This window comes from Platalea leucorodia, assembly GCF_965183815.1.
Source record: "Platalea leucorodia genome assembly, contig: HAP1_HAP1_SCAFFOLD_640, whole genome shotgun sequence".
Classification (NCBI taxonomy): Eukaryota; Metazoa; Chordata; class Aves; order Pelecaniformes; family Threskiornithidae; genus Platalea; species Platalea leucorodia.
The window spans coordinates 1-18,341 of NW_028120997.1; the positions used below are offsets into that span (position 1 = coordinate 1).

Consider the following 18,341-nt stretch of genomic DNA (forward strand, 5'->3'; position numbering starts at 1 on the left):
TATTGGCCCCACGTGATTCAGTCCGGGCCCCCCCATTGGTCCATATGGTTCAGTCTGTTCCCCCCCATTGGCCCCACATGGTTCACTCCGCCCCTTGACCCACGTGATTCAGTCCGGCCCCCCCCCCATTGGTCCCACATGGTTCAGTCCGCCCCTTGACCCACGTGATTCAGTCCGGCCCCCCCCCCCATTGGTCCCACATGGTTCAGTCCGCCCCTTGACCCACGTGATTCAGTCTATCCCCCCCATTGGTCCCACATGGTTCAGTCCGCCCCGTTGACCCACGTGATTCAGTCTATCCCCCCCATCGGCCCCACATGGTTCAGTCCGTTCCCCCCCCCCCCGCCCCACGTGGTTCAGCCCGCTGGCTCCGCCCATCCGCGCCGGCTCCTTTGAGGCAGCCCCGCCCCCGGCTCCGCGACGTCATCAGTGCGCGCCGGGCGGCCAAGGCGTCGGCGTCGCGACGTCATCGGGACGGGACGGGACGGGAGGGGAGGGGAGGGGACCCCGCCATGGGCCGCCGCCGCCTCCTCCTCTGCGGCGCCTTCGGGGCCAAGAGGCCGCGCCTGGAGCCGGGGCCCGGGGCCGCGGGGCCCGGGGGGGAGGCGGGGGGGGCCCGGGGCAGCGCGGGGTCGGTGGAGGCGGCGCTGCGGGACGTGGCCGCTCTTTTCCCCCGGGGTCTCTTCGGGGACGCGCTGCCCCCGCTGGTTCTCCGCCATCAGCTCTACAGCCTCGTCAGCGACCGCACCGCCGTCGACCGGCACCTGGTGAGGCCGGGACCCCCCCCCCCACCCCCCCCCCCCGGGCCGGGTCCCCCCCGTTCACCCCCTCCCCCCCCCTCCCCAGAACCGGCTGAGGGACGAGGGCCGCATCCGGTTGCTCCACCTGGGGCTGGGCAGCGACGCGCTGGGGGTCGTCTTCACGGAGCCCTACCGGGAGAAGGTAGCGGGGGGTTTCGGGGCGAATCCGCGGGGTTTCGGGGGGGCTCTCGCTGACTTCTTCGGGTTTTTATCTCCCCAGGTGCTGGCGGCGGTGGCGGGGACCCCGCGCGCGGGGCTGGTGCGGCGATTCCTGGACGCGGCCGTGGCCGCTTGCCCCGACCTCGGCTACGAGCAGGGCCGCCTGCGGGCCCTGGGCTTCCAGGACGGCGACGTCACGTACGGGGGGGACCCCCGCCCCCACCCCGCGGCCCCCACCCCCCCCAGGGACCCCCCCCCCCGCCCCTCCGGGGCGGGGGGGGGGGTCCCTGGGGGGGGTTGGGGGCCCCCCCCCCGTGGTGATTGAAGAGGGCGAGGGGTCCTCACCCCCCCCTTCTTCCCCTCCCCCAGGCAGCTGGTGGCCGCGGGGGTGCTGACGGTGCGCGACGCCGGCAGCTGGTGGCTGGCGGTGCCGGGGGTCGGCCGCTTCGTCCGGGCCTTCGTCCGCGGTGCGTGGGGACCCCCCCCCCGAGGGACCCCCAAACCCGCCCACCCCCCCCTCAAAGCCCTCAGGTGTCCCCCAAAACCTCCAGGGGACCCACACCCCCCCCCAGGAGCCCCCAAACCCCCCCAACCCCCCCTCAGGAGCCCCTAAAAGACCCCAGGGGACCTCCAACCCCCCCCCCCCGGCCCCCCAAAAACTCCAGGGGACCCCAACCCCTCCCAGGGGACCCCCAACCCCCCCAGGGCCCCCCAAAATCTCCAGGGGACCCCAACCCCTCCCAGGGCCCCCCAAACCCCTTATGGGACCCCCACTCCCCTCCAGGAGCCCCCCAACCTCCCCTCAGGTGCCCCCCAAAAACTCCAGGGGATCCCAACCCCCCCCAGGGGCACCCCCCCCCCTCAGGAGCCCCTAAAAGCCCCCAGGGGACCCCCACATCCCCCCTCAGGGCCCCCCAAACCCCTTATGGGACCCCCAACCCCCCCCAGGAGCCCCCCAAACCCCCCAGGGGACCCCAAAACCCATCCCCCAGCAGCCCCCCACCCCCCAGGCCCCCCCGCGCCCCCCGGATCTGTGGGTCCCCCCCCCGGACCCTTCCCGGGTGACCCCCGTCCCCGCAGGGCGCCGGGCGCTGCTGGGCGTCGTGCGCCGGGCGCGGCACCGGGAGGTGCCTCTGCGGGAGCTGAAGGCGCGAAGGGCCCCCCCCGGCGCCCGCCTGGGGGTGGGGTACCTCCTGCACGACCTCCTGGGGGCCCAGCTGCTGCGCAGGTACCCCTCCCCCCCCCCGGGGCCCCCCCGCCACCCCCACAGACCCCTCCCCTCCCCCCCCCGGGGCCCCCCGCCACCCCCACGGACCCCTCCCCACCCCCCCCGGGGGCCCCGCCTGCCCCCCGCGTCCCCCCTGACCCCTGCGTGACCCCAATGTGACTCCTCAGTGACCCCTGACCGCTGTGTGACCCTTTTCTGCCCCCCCATGTGACCCCTGACCCCTGCATGACCCCGAGGTGACTCCTGGGTACCCCCTGGGTGACCCCTGGCCCCTGCGTGACCCTTGTCTGCCCCCCATGTGACCCCTGACCCCTGCGTGACCCCGAGGTGACTCCTGCGTGACCCCTATGTGACTCCTCGGTGACCCCTGGGTGACCCCTGACCTCTGCGTGACCGTTATCTGCCCCCCGTGTGACCCTTGACCCCTCTGTGACCCCGAGGTGACTCCTGGGTGACCCCCGGGTGACCCTTGACCCGTGGGTGACCCCGGGTGACCCCTGACCCCTCCCCCGCAGCGTCCCCACCCCCTCGGGGCCGATGCTGCGATTGGCCGAGCCCTGACCCGGACGTTTCCCAGCATGCAACGGGGCCTGGTGGACCAAAAGGGGGGCGTGGCCGCGGCTGGCCACGCCCTTCCGCACGACAGGTGGGGGCGGGGCCTCCGCGGGCGCAGCGGGACGCGGAAGTGCAATAAAAGGGGGGTTTTCACCCCAAAAATCAGCCGGTTTCGGTGGGTGGGCCCCACCGGCGTCGCCGCTTTAAGGGAGGCCCCGCCGCCGTCGCCGCTTGAAGGGAGGCGCCGCGGCGGGCACGTGACGCGGCGGGCACGTGACGCGGCGGGGCCTTAAAGGGGCCGCGATGGCGCCGCGCCGCCGCCTCCCGGCGCTGCTGCTGCTGCTGGCGATCGGCGCCGCCGCCCGCTGGGCCGCGACCCCCGGGACGGTACCGCCGTTAGCGCCCCCGGCCCCCCCATCGCCCCCCATTAACGCCCCCCCGGGCCCCCCTTGCCCCCCGATAACACCTCCCTGCTCCCCCTTGCCCCCCTCAGAGCCCCCCGACCCCGCCACAGGCCCCTCCGAGCCCCCCCGTACCTTCCCCAGAGCCCCCCAGCCCCTCCATGGGCCCCCAAAGCCCCCCCAACTCCTCTACAGCCCCCCCAGAGCCCCTCAGAGCCCCCCAGCCCTTCTATAGGCCCCCCCATTGCCCCTACAGAGCCCCCAACCCCTCCATAGGCCCCCCCAAAGCCCCCCCACCCCCTCAGAGCCCCCCCCAACCCCTCCATAGGCCCCCCCAAAGCCCCCCCACCCCCTCAGAGCCCCCCCCAACCCCTCTATAGGCCCCCCAAGGCCCCCCCAACCTCTCTATAGGCCTCCCAAAGCCCCCCCCCAGCCCCTCAGAGCTCTCCAGGCCTTCTATAAGCCCCCTCATTGCCCCTACGGGGCCCCCCAACCTCTGCGTAGGCACCCCCAAGCCCCCCTATAACTCCTCAGAGCCCCCCAGCCCCTCTATAGACCCCCCAAAGCCCCCCCATAGCCCCTCAGAGCCCCCCAGCCCCTCAGAGCCCCCCCAACCCCTCCATAGGCCCCTCAAAGCCCCCCCCCCGAGCCTCCGAACTGCTCTATATGCTCCCCATTGCCCCCCTGGCCCCCCCCATTGCCCCCCCGACCCCCCCATTGCCCCCCCCAGCCCCCCCATTGCCCCCCTGACCCCCCGTTCCCCCCCCAGGTGCGCCCACGGGTGGTGCGGGAGCAGCTGCTGTGGGTGAGCGGGGAGGGGCGCGGGGGGGTCCACACCTTCCGGGTGCCGCTGGTGGCCGTCACCCCCGGGGGGGCCCTGCTGGCCTGCGCCGAGGGGCGCAAGCGCTCGGCCGCCGACGTGGGGGCCAAGGTCATCGCCTGCCGCCACTCCCCCGACGGAGGTGGGGGGCCAGGGGGGGCAAAGGGCTCTTGAGGGGGCTCTGGGGGGTCTAAGAGGGGTCTGGGGGGGTCTGGGGGGGTTAAAGAGCTCTTGAGGGGGCTCTGGGGGCTCTAAGAGGGGTCTGGGGGGGTCTAAGAGGGGTCTGGGGGGGGTTGGGGGGGTTAAAGAGCTCTTGAGGGGGCTCTGGGGGGTCTAAGAGGGGTCTGGGGGGGGTCTAAGAGGTCCCTGGGGGGGCCCTGGGGGGGTCAAAGGGCTCTTGAGGGGGCTCTGGGGGGTCTAAGAGGGGTCTGGGGGGGGTCTAAGAGGTCCCTGGGGGGGTCTGGGGGGGTTAAAGAGCTCTTGAGGGGGCTCTGGGGGGTCTAAGAGGGGTCTGGGGGGGGTCTAAGAGGTCCCTGGGGGGGCCCTGGGGGGGGTCAAAGGGCTCTTGAGGGGGCTCTGGGGGGTCTAAGAGGGGTCTGGGGGGGCCTGGGGTGGTCGGAGAGGTCTTAGGGGGGTCTGAGGGAGCCCTGGGGGGGCTGTGAGGTCTTTGGGGGGGGCTGGGGGGACCTTGCGGGGGTCTGGGGGGGCGCTGGAGGGGCCGGGGGGGGTCAGGCAGTTCTCGGAGGGAGGTTGGGGGGGGTCCTGAGGGGACCCTATTGGACGTGGGGGGGGTCCTGAGGGGCTGGGGTGGCCCTGGGTGGTCCCTGAGGGGGGTTGGGGGCCCAGGGTGGTGCCGGGGGGCTCGGGGGGGGGGGGTCTGACCGCATGTCCCCCCCCAGGCGCGACGTGGAGCCCGACGCGGGTGGCGGCGGACGACGGCTCGGCGGGGGATGGGCTGAGCCTGGGGGCGCTGGCGGTGGCGGGGGAGGAGGTGCTGCTGCTCTTCGCCCGCTGCGCCCACCCCCCCCAGGCCTGCGGCCCCCCCAGCACCCACCTCCTGCGCAGCCGCGACGGCGGCCGCTCCTGGGGACCCCCCCAGAACCTCTCGGGGGTCGTCGGCAACGAGGTCTTTGCCCCCGGGCCCGGCTACGGCATCCAGGTACCGGGGAGGGGGGCGGCGGGGGGCCGGGGGGGCCCTGGTGTCGGGGTGGGGGGGACCAGGGGGTCCCTGGGGTCCGGGGTGGGGGGGACCGGGGGGTCCCAGGGGTCTGGGGGGGCCCCGGCGTCCCGAGGGGGGGTCACCCAAGGGCGCGGGGGGCCCCAGGGGCCTGGGGGGACCCCGGTGTCGGGGAATGGGGGGGTGGCTGGGGGGCCCTGGGGGTCCCAGGCGCCCGGGCGGGGGTCCCATGTGCGCGCCCCCCCCAGAAGCAGCGGGCGCCGGGGCGGGGGCGCCTGGTGTTCTGCGGCCACGGGACGCTGGAGCGGGACGGGGTCTCGCTGCTGCTGAGCGACGACGGGGGCCGGCACTGGCGGCGGGGGGGGGGTCCTGCCCGCCATCCCCTTCGGGGCCCCCCGCCGCCCCCGGGACTTCACCCCCGATGAGTGCCAGGTTGGGGGGGACCCGGGGGGCGGGGGGGGGACCCCGGCCCTTTGGGGGGGTCCTGGGGCAACGGGGGCCTCCCTGGGGACCCAGGTGTCTGGGGATGGGGGGGACCCTGGCCCTTTGGGGGGGTCCTGGGGCAACAGGGGTCTCCCTGGGGACCCGGGTGTCTGGGGATGGGGGGGACCCCGGCCCTTTGGGGGGGTCCTGGGGCAGGGGGGGTCTCCCTGGGGACCCAGGGTCTGGGGATGGGGGGGACCCTGGCCCTTTGGGGGGGTCCTGGGGCAACAGGGGTCTCCCTGGGGACCCGGGTGTCTGGGGATGGGGGGGGACCCTCGTACCTGGGGGGTGGAGGGGGGACCCCAGCTCTTTGGGGGGGTCCTGGGGCAGTGGGGGGCTCTCAGTGGACCTGGGTGTCTGGGAATTGGGGGGACCCCGGCCCTGTGGGGGGGTCCCGGGGCAACGGGGGCCTCCCCAGGGAGTCGGGCAGCCGGGAATGGGGGGGACCCCAGCACTCTGGGGGGGTCCTGGGGCAATGGGGGCTCCCCAGGGACTCGGGCAGCCGGGAATGGGGGGGACCCCAGCACTTTGGGGGGGTGCTGGGGCAATGGGGGGCTCCCTAGGGACCCAGGTTCCTGGGGATGGGGGGGACTCTCATACCTGGGGGGTGGAGGGGGGACCCCAGCCCTTTGGGGGGGTCCTGGGGCAACGGGGGGCTCCCCAGGGACTCGGGCAGCCGGGAATGGGGGGGACCCCAGCACTCTGGGGGGGTCCTGGGGCAATGGGGGGCTCCCCAGGGACTCGGGCGGCCGGGAATGGGGGGGACCCCGGCCCTTTGGGGGGGTCCTGGGGCAATGGGGGGCTCCCCAGGGACTCGGGCGGCCGGGAATGGGGGGGACCCCGGCCCTGTGGGGTCTCCCGGGTCCCAGCCGCCCCTGCCCGCAGCCCTACGAGCTGCCGGACGGCTCCATCGCCGTCAACATCCGGAACCAGAACTTCTACCGGTGCCGGTGCCGGATGGTGGCGCGGAGCTGGGACGGGGGCGAGACCCTTCCCCCCGGCGCCGTCACCTTCGACCCCGCCCTGGTCGACCCCGCCGTGGCGGCCGGCGTCCTCGTCACCGGCGACCTCGTCTTCTTCAGCAACCCCGCCCACGAGAGCCAGCGTGAGGGGGGCCGGGGGGCTGGGGCTGGGGCTGGGGGGGCCGGGGGGGCTCGGGGGGACCCGGGTGGGGGCTCGGGGGGTCCCGGGGGGACCCAGGGAGGGTCCTGGGGGGGTCCTGGGGGGTTCAGGGGGACCTGGGGGGGGGCTCAGGGGTCCTGAGGGACCCAGGGAGAGTCCTGGGGGGGTCCTGGGGGGCTCAGGGGGACCCGAGGGGGTTTGGGGGGACCTGGGGGGAGTTCTGGGGGTCTCAGGGGGCTCAAGCAGGGGCTCAGGGGGGCTTTGGGGGCGTCCTGGGGGGCTCAGGGGGCTCAAGCAGGGGCTCAGGGGGGCTTTGGGGGCGTCCTGGGGGTCTCAGGGGGCTCAAGCAGGGGCTCAGGGGGGCTTTGGGGGCGTCCTGGGGGGCTCAGGGGGCTCAAGCAGGGGCTCAGGGGGGCTTTGGGGGCGTCCTGGGGGGCTCAGGGGGCTCAGGCAGGGGCTCGGGGGGGTCCTGGGGGGCTCAGGGAGGACTTGGGGGGACCCAGGGGGGACTTGGGGGGTCCTGGGGGGCTCGGGGGGTCCTGGGGGGCTCAGGGGGGACCTGAGGGGGTTCGGGGGGACCTGGGGGGGGTCCTGGGGGTCTTGGGGGGCCTGGGCAGGGGCTCGGGGGGGCTTGGGGGGACCCGGGGGGGGTCAGGGGGACCCGGGTTTGGGGGAGAAAAAGGCTTTGTGTGGGCGGGGCTTTTGTGTGGGCGGGGCTTTTGTGTGGGCGGGGCTTTTGTGTGGGCGGGGCCTGACAGACCCCGCCCCCCCACCGGCAGGGGTGAACCTGACGCTGCGCTGGAGCTTCACCAACGGCACCACGTGGTGGGGGCGTGGCCTGCAGGTGTGGGCGGGGCCCAGCGGGTACTCCTCGATGGCGGCCCCGCCCCCCGGCGCCCGGGGCCACGCCCCCTTGCTCTACCTCATCTACGAGAAGGGGCGGAGCCTCTCCACCGAGACCGTCTCATTGGCCACCATCAGCATCGCCGGCGACCCCTGACCTCGCCCCCGGCCACGCCCCCGCGGTGGGCGGGGCTCAATAAAGGCGCTCGCTCAGCCCGGCTCCGCGTCGTCACTCGAGGGGGCGTGGCCAGGCGGCGGCGGGAACCGTCGCCATAGCGACGCGGCGGGGGCGGGCCCGCGGGCGCGGGGCGGGGCTTCCCCGCCGGGGCCCCGTCGCCTTGGCGACGGCGTTTCCCGCCCTTCCCTCCGAGGGCCCCCGGCGCGGGGCTGCCCGCGGCGCCGCCTGCTCGGAGGCCGCGTCCCCGCGGGGCGGCGGGGCCGGGGCGCGGCGGGAGCGGGGGCGCGGCGGGGGCCGGGAGCGGCGGGGCCGGGGCTGGGGGGGGGGGGCCGCGGGGAGGCGGCGGGGGCGCGGTTGCGTCCGGGCGGGATCAGGCGATCGCCGCGGGCAGCCCCGCGGTGAGGAGGGGGCCTGAGCGGCGCGGCCCGCGGGGCGGGGCCGGAAGGTGACGCCCGCGCAGCCCCGCCCACTCCCTCCCGCGGCGGTCGCAGCGCTCAGCGGTGAGTGATGGCGGCGCGGCCCGGCCCGGCCCCGCCATCGGCCGCGCATCGCCGCCCCCGCCGCCCATCGGGGCCCCCGCGCCCGCCGATACCCCGCGCCCGGGCCCCTCCGCGCCCGCCGCCCCGCCCTCCGCTCCCGCCGCCGCCGCTCGGGGGGGCCCCCAACGGCCCCGCCGCCATTGTGGGCGCCAAGATGGCGGCGGCGGCGGCGGCGGGGAACCGGGGGAGGCTGCGGGGGGGACGCGGCCCGGCGGGGGGGGGGGGGGGGGCGGGAGGAGCGGCCGGGGCCGTGGCGGGAAGGGAGGGGATTGGCTGCGGCCGGCGGGGGAGGAGCCCGGCTCCGGGGGGGGCGGCGGAGGGGGGCCCGGGGCCGGGGGTCCCCTGCGGGCCGGGGGTCGGGGTGCCGGGGTCCCCCGCGGGGCGATGGGGGCCCGGTTTGTGGGGTCCCCTGCGGGGCTGTGGGTGCACGGACGCGGGGTCCCCCGTGGAGCAAAGGGTCCCTGGGGGCCGGGGTCCCCCGCGGGGCGATGGGTGCCCCAGGCGCGGGGGGTCCCCGATGGGGCCGTGGGTCCCTGGAGTCCCCCGTGGGGGGACGGGGGTGCCCTGACGCCAGGGTCCCCCCTGGGGCGACGGGCGCCCCGCTTTTGGGGTGCCCTGCGGAGCAAAGGGCCCCTGGGGGCCGCGGTTCTCGATGGGTGCCCGGGTTTTGGGGTCCCCTGCGTGGCCGCGGGTCCCTGGGGGCCACGGTCCCCCCTGGGGCGACGGGCGCCTGGTTCCTGGGGTGCCCGGTATCGGGGTCTCCCCTGGGGTGACGGGTGCCCAGGCGCGGGGTCCCCTGTGGGGCGATGGGTCCCCCGGGCACCAAAGTGCTCTGTGGGGCGACGGGTGCCCGGTTTGGGGGGTCCCTTATGGGGCCCGCGGGTGCCCAAATATCGGGGTTCCCCATGGGGCAAAGGGGTTTGGGGTCCCTTACGGGGCGATGGGTGCCCGGTTGCTGGGGTCCCCTATGGGGCCGTGGGTCGCTGGGTGCCGGGGTCCCCTGCGGGGCGATGGGTGCCCAGAGACGGGGGTCCCCGATGGGGCCGTGGGTCCCTGGAGTCCCGCGTGGGGTGACGGGTGCCCAGTTTTTGGGGTGCCCTATGGGGCCGTGGGTCCTTGGATACCAGGGTCTCCGATAGGGCGATGGGTGCCTGGTTTCTGGGGTCCCCCATGGGGTGATGGGTGCCCAAGACGGGGTCCCCTATGGGGCGATGGGTGCCTGGACACCAGGGTCTCCTGTGGGGCCATGGGTGCTCGGTTTGTGGGGTCCCCTATGGGGCGGTGGGTGCCCAGGCACAGGGTCCCCTATGGGGCAGGGGACCCCAGTTTTTGGGTCCTTTATGGGGCGATGGCTGCTCAGTTCCGGGGGTCCCCTATGGAGCAAAAGGTCCCTGGACTCTGGGGTCCCCCATGGGGCGGTGGGTGCCCAATTTTTGGGGTCCTCTATGGGGCAGTGGGTGCCCAATTTCTGGGGTGCCTTATGGGGTGGTGGGTACCCAGACATCAGGGTCCTCCATGGGGCGGTGGCTCCCTGGGTGCCAGGGTCCGCTATGGGCAGTGGTGCCCAATTTTTGGGGTCCCCTATGGGGCAGTGGGTGCCCAGTTTCTGGGGTCCCCCGTGGGGCGGTGGCTCCCTGGGTGCCAGGGTCCCCCATGGGGTGATGAGTGCCCAATTTTTGGGGTCCCCCATGGGGCGGTGGCTCCCTGGGTGCCAGGGTTTGCTATGGGGTGGTGGGTGCCCAATTTCTGGGGTCCTCTATGGGGTGATGGGTGCCCAATTTTTGGGGTCCCCTATGGGGCGATGGGTGCCCGATTTCTGGGGTCCCCCGTGGGGCGGTGGCTCCCTGGGTGCCAGGGTCCTCTATGGGGCGGTGGGTGGCCAATTTCTGGGGTCCCCTATGGGGCGATGGGTGCCCGATTTCTGGGGTCCCCTATGGGGCGATGGGTGCCCGATTTCTGGGGTCCCCCGTGGGGCGGTGGCGCCCCCGCGCTGAGGCCCCGTCCCCGCAGCCCCGTCAGGATGGCGGAGAACGACGTGGACAACGAGCTGCTGGACTATGAGGACGACGAGGTGGAGAACGCGGCGGGGGGCGACGGGGCCGAGGCGGCGCCCAAGAAGGACGTGAAGGGCTCCTACGTCTCCATCCACAGCTCCGGCTTCCGCGATTTCCTCCTCAAACCCGAGCTGCTCCGCGCCATCGTCGACTGCGGCTTCGAGCACCCCTCCGAAGGTGCCCGGGGGGGGCCCGGGGGGGGGGTTGGGGTCCCCCCGGCGGCGCTGACCCCCCCCTCGCCCCGCAGTGCAGCACGAGTGCATCCCGCAGGCCATCCTGGGCATGGACGTGCTCTGCCAGGCCAAGTCCGGCATGGGCAAGACGGCCGTCTTCGTCCTGGCCACCCTGCAGCAGCTGGAGCCCGTCACGGGGCAGGTGAGGGCCCCCCCGGGGGCGCGGGGGGGGGGGGTTTGGGGGGGCTCACGCGGCGCTGAGCCCCCCCCCCGCCCCGGGGCGTGCGTCCCCCCTCGCAGGTGTCGGTGCTGGTGATGTGTCACACGCGGGAGCTGGCCTTCCAGATCAGCAAGGAGTACGAGCGCTTCTCCAAGTACATGCCTAGCGTCAAGGTGAGGGGTGCGGGGGGGCCCGGGGGGGCTTTGGGCCCCAGGGGGGGCTCAGGGGGTGGGGGAGAGGGGGCGGGGGGACACCGGAGCCCCTGGGGGTCCCCGGGAGGTTTTGGGGGCGCCGGCCTTGGCGGAGGAACGTGGAATCGCCCCAAATGGTCTGGGGGACCCCGGACTCCTGGCGAGGGGGGGCGGCGGCAGAGGGAGCGGCTGAGACTGGGGGGGTTCGGAGGGTGGGAAGGGGGGTGTTGGGGTCGTGGCGGGGGGGGGGGCTCCCCGCGGGGTTTGGGGGGCATCAGCGTCAGTGGAGCGGCCTTAAGTCATCCCAGGGGGCTCGGGGGACCCCAAAATCCTGGTGGGGAGGGGGCGGTCGAGGTGGGGGGGGTCAGGGCACAAAGGGGGGGTGGGAGGGGGGGCTTTGGGGACGCGGGGAGGTTTGGGGACGCGGGGAGGTTTGGGGGGGGGGCGTCGGTGTTGGCGGACGGCCGCTGAACGGCCCAGGGGACCCCGATACGGCGGCGGGGGGGGGCGGGGGGTCTGAGCGCGCCCCCCCGCAGGTGGCGGTGTTCTTCGGGGGGCTGTCGATCAAGAAGGACGAGGAGGTGCTGAAGAAGAACTGCCCCCACATCGTGGTGGGGACCCCGGGCCGCATCCTGGCCCTGGCCCGCAACAAGAGCCTCAACCTGAAGCACATCAAGCACTTCATCCTGGACGAGTGCGACAAGATGCTCGAGCAGCTCGGTGGGTCCGGGGGGGGCACCCAGGGGGCCAGGAGGAGACGGGGGGGCACCCAGGGGGCCAGGAGGAGATGGGGGGGGGGCCCTGGGGAGGTCGGGGGGCACCCAGGGGGCCAGGAGGAGACAGGGGGGGCACTCAGGGGGCCAGGAGGAGATTGGGGGGGGGCCCTGGGGGCCAGGAGGAGATGGGGGGGGGGGCCCTGGGGAGGTCTGGGGGCACCCAGGGGGCCAGGAGGAGACAGGGGGGGCACTCAGGGGGCCAGGAGGAGATTGGGGGGGGGCCCTGGGGAGGTCTGGGGGCACCCAGGGGGCCAGGAGGAGACGGGGGGGGCACCCAGGGGGCCAGGAGAAGATTTGGCGGGACCCAGGGGTCTGGGGGGGGGTCCAAGGGTCCACGGGGGGGGTCCAGGAGGAGATTTGGGGGGACAGGGGTCCAAGGGGGGCCCAGGGGTCCAAGGGGGGGGGTCCCAGAGGGGATTTGGGGGGACAGGGGTCCAAGGGGGGCCCAGGGGTCCAAGGGGGGGGTCCCAGAGGGGATTTGGGGGGACACGGGTCCAAGGGGGGCGCGGGGTCCAAGGGGGGGTCCCAGAGGGGATTTGGGGGGACAGGGGTCCAAGGGGGGCGCGGGGTCCAAGGGGGGGTCCCAGAGGGGATTTGGGGGGACAGGGGTCCAAGGGGGGCCTGGGGTCCAAGGGGGGGGGTCCCAGAGGGGATTTGGGGGGACAGGGGTCCAGGGGGGGCCCAGGGGTCCAAGGGGGGGGTCCCGGGGGAGGTTTGGGGAGACCCCGGTGTCCGGGGGAGAACCCAGGGGTCCTGGGGGGGGACCCAGGCGCCCGAGGGGAGCCGGGGGGGGGGCCCCCAGGAGCGGAGAAGGGGGGCGCAGGAGCTCGGGGGACCCCCCCTCACCCCCCCGCCCCCCCCAGACATGCGGCGGGACGTCCAGGAGATCTTCCGCATGACCCCGCACGAAAAGCAGGTCATGATGTTCAGCGCCACGCTCAGCAAGGAAATCCGCCCCGTCTGCCGCAAATTCATGCAAGACGTAATTACCCCTTCTACCTTCTTTGCCCCCGGCGCCCGCCCCGGCGCGGGGGGCTGCCCCCCGCCCCCGCCCCCCCCTGCGGAAGATCTCTCGGGTCTCCCCCCTCCAGCCGCCCCCCTTCTTCTTCCTCCTCCTCCTCCTCCTCCTCCTCCTCCTCTTCCTCGTTCCGTCCCGCCCGCCCCCCAAAAACCGCCCGGCGGACGGCGAAGAGCCCCCCCACCCGCACTCGAGCGAGTAAGTGCCTGCGGCTCTCGGCCCCCCCGGCCCCCCCCGGCGCTCCGGCAGACGGCGGCGAGGAGACGGCGGGACCCGGACGGCCTCGGCACGGCGCGGCGCGGCCTCGGCGCGGCTCGGCCCGGCCCGGACTCCTCCAGGCGCCCGGACCCCGCTTATCCTTTTCCTGGAGCCGGCGGAGAGCAGGATTCGGGGGGGCGGGGGGGGGGGGGCCGCGGGGGGGGCTGCGGGGCTGCCTCGGGCGCAGGGGGGCCCTCGGGGTCCCTGGGGCGGCGTTGGGGGGCCATGGGGTGCTGTAGGGTGCTGTAGGGCAGCTGTGGGGCTGTGCTATGGCGTAGGGGCCCTGTGGGGGTCCCTGGGGCCATGCTGGGGGGCCATAGGGTGCTATAGGGTGCTATAGGGCAGCTGTGGGGCTGTGCTATGGTGTAGGGGCCCCGTTGGGGTCCCTGGGGCCATGCTGGGGGGCCATAGGGTGCTATAGGGTGCTATAGGGCAGCTGTGGGGCTGTGCTATGGCGTAGGGGCCCTGTGGGGGTCCCTGGGGCCATGCTGGGGGGCCATAGGGTGCTATAGGGCAGCTGTGGGGCTGTGCTATGGTATAGGGAGCCTGTGGGGCCCTGTGGGGGTCCCTGGGGCCATGCTGGGGGGCCATAGGGTGCTATAGGGCAGCTGTGGGGCTGTGCTATGGTGTAGGGGCCCCGTTGGGGTCCCTGGGGCAGTATTGGGGGGCCATAGGGTGCTGTAGGGTGCTATAGGGCAGCTGTGGGGCTGTGCTATGGTGTAGGGGCCCTGTGGGGGTCCCTGGGGCAGTATTGGGGGGCCATAGGGTGCTGTAGGGTGCTATAGGGCAGCTGTGGGGCTGTGCTATGGCGTAGGGGCCCTGTGGGGGTCCCTGGGGCCATGCTGGGGGGCCATAGGGTGCTATAGGGCAGCTGTGGGGCTGTGCTTTGGTATAGGGAGCCTATGGGGCCCTGTGGGGGGTGTTGGGGGGCTATAGGGTGCTGTAGGGTGCTATAGGGCAGCTGTGGGGCTGTGCTATGCTATAGGGAGCCTACGGGGCCACGTTAGGGTGTAGGGATCTATAGGGCAGCTATAGGGTGCCATAGGGTGCTATAGGGGGTCTGCAGGGCTGTGTTAGGGTATAGGGAGCCTACAGAAGCGTATGGGGGTCTGTGGGGCACCTTGGGGGGCAGGGGGCCGGGGGGGGCTATAGGGGACGGGTAGAGCTGTAGCGGGGTATGCGCAGCCATATTGGGGTCCTAGGGGCCATGTTGGGGTACAGGGAGCCATAGGGACCCTGTGGGGCCGTATTGGGGTCCCAGGGGCCGTACTGGGGCCGTACTGGGGTGCAGGGAGCCTCTGGGGCCGTATCGGGGTCCCAGGGGCCGTACTGGGGTGCAGGGAGCCTCTGGGGCCGTATTGGGGTCCCAGGGGCCGTACTGGGGCCGTACTGGGGTGCAGGGGACCCTCTGGGACCGTATCGGGGTCCCTGGGGCCATACTGGGGTGCAGGGAGCCTCTGGGGCCGTATCGGGGTCCCAGGGGCCGTACTGGGGCCGTACTGGGGCCATACTGGGGTGCAGGGAGCCATAGGGCACCTATGGGGCCGTATTGGGGCCATACTGGGGTGCAGGAAGCCATGGGGCACCTATGGGGCCGTATTGGGGCCGTACTGGGGTGCAGGGAGCCTCTGGGGCCGTATTGGGGTCCTAGGGGCCGTATTGGGGTCCCAGGAGCTATATAGGGGTGCAGGGAGCCATAGGGCTCTTCTGGGGCCGTATTGGGGTCCCAGGGAGTTTTTGGGGGTCCCAGGAGCCGTATCGGGGTCCCAGGAGCCGTACTGGGGTGCAGGGAGCCATAGGGCACCTATGGGGCCGTACTGGGGCTGTACTGGGGTGCAGGGAACCTATGGGGCTGTATCGGGGTCCCAGGGGCCGTACTGGGGCCGTACTGGGGCCATACTGGGGTGCAGGGAGCCATAGGGAGCCTATGGGGCCGTACTGGGGTCCCTGGAGCTGTACTGGGGCCGTACTGGGGCCATATTGGGGTAGTGGGAGCTTGTGGGGCCGTATTGGGGTTCCTGGGAGTTTTTGGGGTCCCAGGGGCCGTACTGGGGCCATACTGGGGTGCAGGGAGCCATAGGGCACCTATGGGGCCGTACTGGGGCCATACTGGGGTGCAGGGAGCCATAGGGCACCTATGGGGCCGTACTGGGGCCATACTGGGGTGCAGGGAGCCTCTGGGGCCGTATTGGGGTCCCAGGGGCCATACTGGGGCCATACTGGGGCCATACTGGGGTGCAGGAAGCCATGGGGCACCTATGGGGCCGTATTGGGGCCGTACTGGGGTGCAGGGAGCCTCTGGGGCCGTATCGGGGTCCCAGGGAGTTTTTGGGGCCCCAGGGGCCGTACGGGGGCCGTACGGGGCCGTGCTGGGGTGCGGGGAGGCGGGGGGCTCCGGGGCCGTGGCGGGGGCGGGGGCTGAGCGCTGTCCCCCCCCCAGCCGATGGAGATCTTCGTGGACGACGAGACGAAGCTGACGCTGCACGGGCTGCAGCAGTACTACGTCAAGCTGAAGGACAACGAGAAGAACCGCAAGCTCTTCGACCTGCTCGACGTCCTCGAGTTCAACCAGGTGGGGGGGGCCCCAAAAACGGGGGGGGGGCACCCCAAAAGTCTGGGGAGGGGTCCCGGGGGGGGTGGGGTGGGGGAGTCGGGGGGGGGGAAGCCGGGGTCCGGGGAGGTTTTAGGGGTTTGAGGGAGGTCAGGGGGGGGTTTGGGGGTCCCCAAGGTCTGGGGGGGTCCGCAAGGTCTGGGGGGGGGGTCCCCAAAAATGGGGGGGCACCTCAAAAGTCTGGGGAGGGGTCACGGGAGGGGGGTGGGGGTGGGGGAGTCGGGGGGGAAGCCGGGGTCTGGGGAGGTTTTGGGGGTTTGAGGGAGGTCTGGGGGGGGGGATTGGGGGTCCCCAAGGTCTGGGGGGGTCCGCAAGGTCTGGGGGGGGTCCCCAAAGTCTGGGGGGTTCTTGGGAGAGGACCCCAAAATCTGAGGGGGGGGTCCCAGGAGCTCGGGGTGGGAGGGGTTGGGGGAGTCTGTGGGGAAGGGGAATTTGGTGTTTTGGGGGTCCCGGGGGGGTGGGTCCAAGTTTTGGGGGGGGGTCTGGGAGGGGACCCCGATGTCTGGGGGGGGGGGCTCTTGGGGGGACCCCGAAGTCTGAGGCACTTTGGGGGGGGGGGGGGGCAGAATTGGGTGTTTTGGGGGTCCTGGGGGTGGGTCCAGATGTTTTAGGGGGGGGTCTAGGAGGGGACCCCAATACTTGGGGGTGACCCAGGTGTCTGGGAGGGGACCCCAAAGTCTGGGGGGGTCCCCAAAGTCTGGGGGGGCTCCTGGGGGGGACCCCAGAATCTGGGGGGGGGGGGGTCCCAGGAGCTCGGGGTGGGCGGAGGGGAGGGGTTGGGGGGCGGAGGGGGGGAAATTGGGTTCCGGGGGTGCGGTGGGGGGGGGGTGTCCGGGTTTCGGGGGGTCCCTGACCCCCGGGTGCCCCCCCCCCCAGGTGGTGATCTTCGTCAAGTCGGTGCAGCGCTGCATCGCGCTGGCGCAGCTGGCGCAGCTGCTGGTGGAGCAGAACTTCCCGGCCATCGCCATCCACCGCGGGATGCCCCAGGAGGAGCGGTGCGGCCCGGGCGGGGGTTGGGGGGCCCCCCCGCGCCCCCCGCCCCCCCCGCTAACCCCCCCCGCCCCCCCCCCAGGCTGTCGCGGTACCAGCAGTTCAAGGGATTTCCAGCGCCGCATCCTGGTGGCCACCAACCTCTTCGGCCGCGGGATGGACATCGAGAGGGTCAACATCGCCTTCAACTACGACATGCCCGAGGACTCGGACACCTACCTGCACCGGGTGGGGGGGCTGCCCGCGCCGGGGGGGGGGCTGCCCGCGCCGGGGGGGGGCTGCCTGTGCCGGGGGGGTCCTGCCTGCACCGGGTGGGGGGCTGCCCGCGCCGGGGGGGGTCCTGCCTGCACCGGGGGGCTGCCCGCACCGGGGGTGGGCTGCCCGCGCCGGGGGGGGGCTGCCCGCGCCGGGGGGGCTGCCTGCGCCGGGTGGGGGGGGCTGCCTGCGCCGGGGGGGTCCTGCCTGCACTGGGTGGGGGGGCTGCCCGCGCCGGGGGGGGGCTGCCTGTGATTGGGGGGGTCCTGCCTGCACTGGGGGGGGTCCTGCCTGCACCGGGTGGGGGGCTGCCTGTGATTGGGGGGGTCCTGCCTGCACCGGGGGGTCCCTGCCTGCACCGGGGGGTCCCTACCTGCGCCGGGGGGGTCTCTGCTTGCAGTGGGGGGGGGTTCCCTGCCTGCACCGGGGGGTCCCTGCCTGCACTGGGGGGACCCTACCTGCGCCGGGGGGTCTCTGCCTGCAGTGGGGGGGGTCCCTGCCTGCACGGGGGGTTCCCTGCCTGCGCCGGGGGTTCCCTGCCTGCACGGGGGGGTCCCTGCCTGCACGGGGGGGTCCCTGCCTGCACGGGGGGTTCCCTGCCTGCACGGGGGGGGTCCCTGCCTGCACTGGGGGTTCCCTGCCCTGCGCCGGGGGGTCCCTGCCTGCACGGGGGGGGTCCCTGCCTGCGCCGGGGGGTCCCTGCCTGCACGGGGGGGTTCCCTGCCTGCACGGGGGGGTCCCTGCCTGCACGGGGGGGTCCCTGCCCGCGATGGCGGGGGCGCAGGGGGGCTGCGGGCGAGGGAAGGGGGGGCGTTGGGGGGCCGGGGGGGGGCGCGGGGCCCTGACCCCCCCCGTGCCCGCAGGTGGCGCGGGCCGGGCGCTTCGGCACCAAGGGCCTGGCCATCACCTTCGTCTCGGACGAGAACGACGCCAAGATCCTGAACGACGTCCAGGATCGCTTCGAGGTGAACATCAGCGAGCTGCCCGACGAGATCGACATCTCCTCCTACAGTGAGCGGCCGGGGGGGCCGGGGGGGGGCCGGGGGGGGCTGGGGTCCTGGGGGAGGATAGGGGGGGTCCTGGGGGGGGCGATGGGGGGGGGGGCCGGGGGGGGCTGGGGTCCTGGGTTGGGGGGGTCCCGGGGGGGGCCGGGGGGGGCTGGGGGGGGGCTGGGGTCCTGGGTTGGGGGGTCCTGGGGGGATTGGGGGGGTCCTGGGGGGGCTGGGGGGGGGGCTAGGGTCCTGGGGGGAGGATAGGGGGGTCCTGGGGGGGCGATTGGGGGGTCCTGGGGGGGCTGGGGTCCTGGGTTGGGGGGTCCCAGGGAGATTGGAGGGGTATGGGGGGTCCTGGGGGAGGATAGGGGGGTCCTGGGGGGGCGGTTGGGGGGGTTGGGGGGGGGATGGGGGTCCTGGGTTGGGGGGGGGCTGGGGGGTCCAGGGGGTCTGGGGTCCTGGGCTGGGGGGTCCTGGGGGGGAGTGGGGGGGGTCCCC

The 18,341-nt window shown here is 74.1% G+C and overlaps 2 protein-coding genes across 2 annotated transcripts; both read left to right on the forward strand.

Moving 5' to 3' along the window:
* Window positions 1-511: 511 nt before the first annotated feature.
* Window positions 512-7,801, forward strand: LOC309604321 (sialidase-1-like). The gene is given in 11 exon segments (XM_082339268.1): window positions 512-767; window positions 847-942; window positions 1,021-1,157; window positions 1,329-1,426; window positions 2,703-2,833; window positions 3,913-4,105; window positions 4,863-5,122; window positions 5,389-5,508; window positions 5,510-5,572; window positions 6,509-6,728; window positions 7,525-7,801. Coding segments are annotated over 11 exon segments (1,794 nt in total). The 5' UTR covers window position 512; the 3' UTR covers window positions 7,746-7,801.
* A 420-nt stretch (window positions 7,802-8,221) lies between these two features.
* Window positions 8,222-17,862, forward strand: LOC309604320 (spliceosome RNA helicase DDX39B-like; the record flags this gene model as incomplete). Its single annotated transcript, XM_082339267.1, is given in 11 exon segments — window positions 8,222-8,266; window positions 10,316-10,536; window positions 10,607-10,734; window positions 10,833-10,925; window positions 11,480-11,663; window positions 12,583-12,701; window positions 15,436-15,567; window positions 16,483-16,601; window positions 16,679-16,703; window positions 16,705-16,824; window positions 17,715-17,862. Coding segments are annotated over 10 exon segments (1,279 nt in total), but the record flags the coding sequence as incomplete, so codon positions are not given.
* Between the last annotated feature and the right edge of the window lie 479 nt (window positions 17,863-18,341).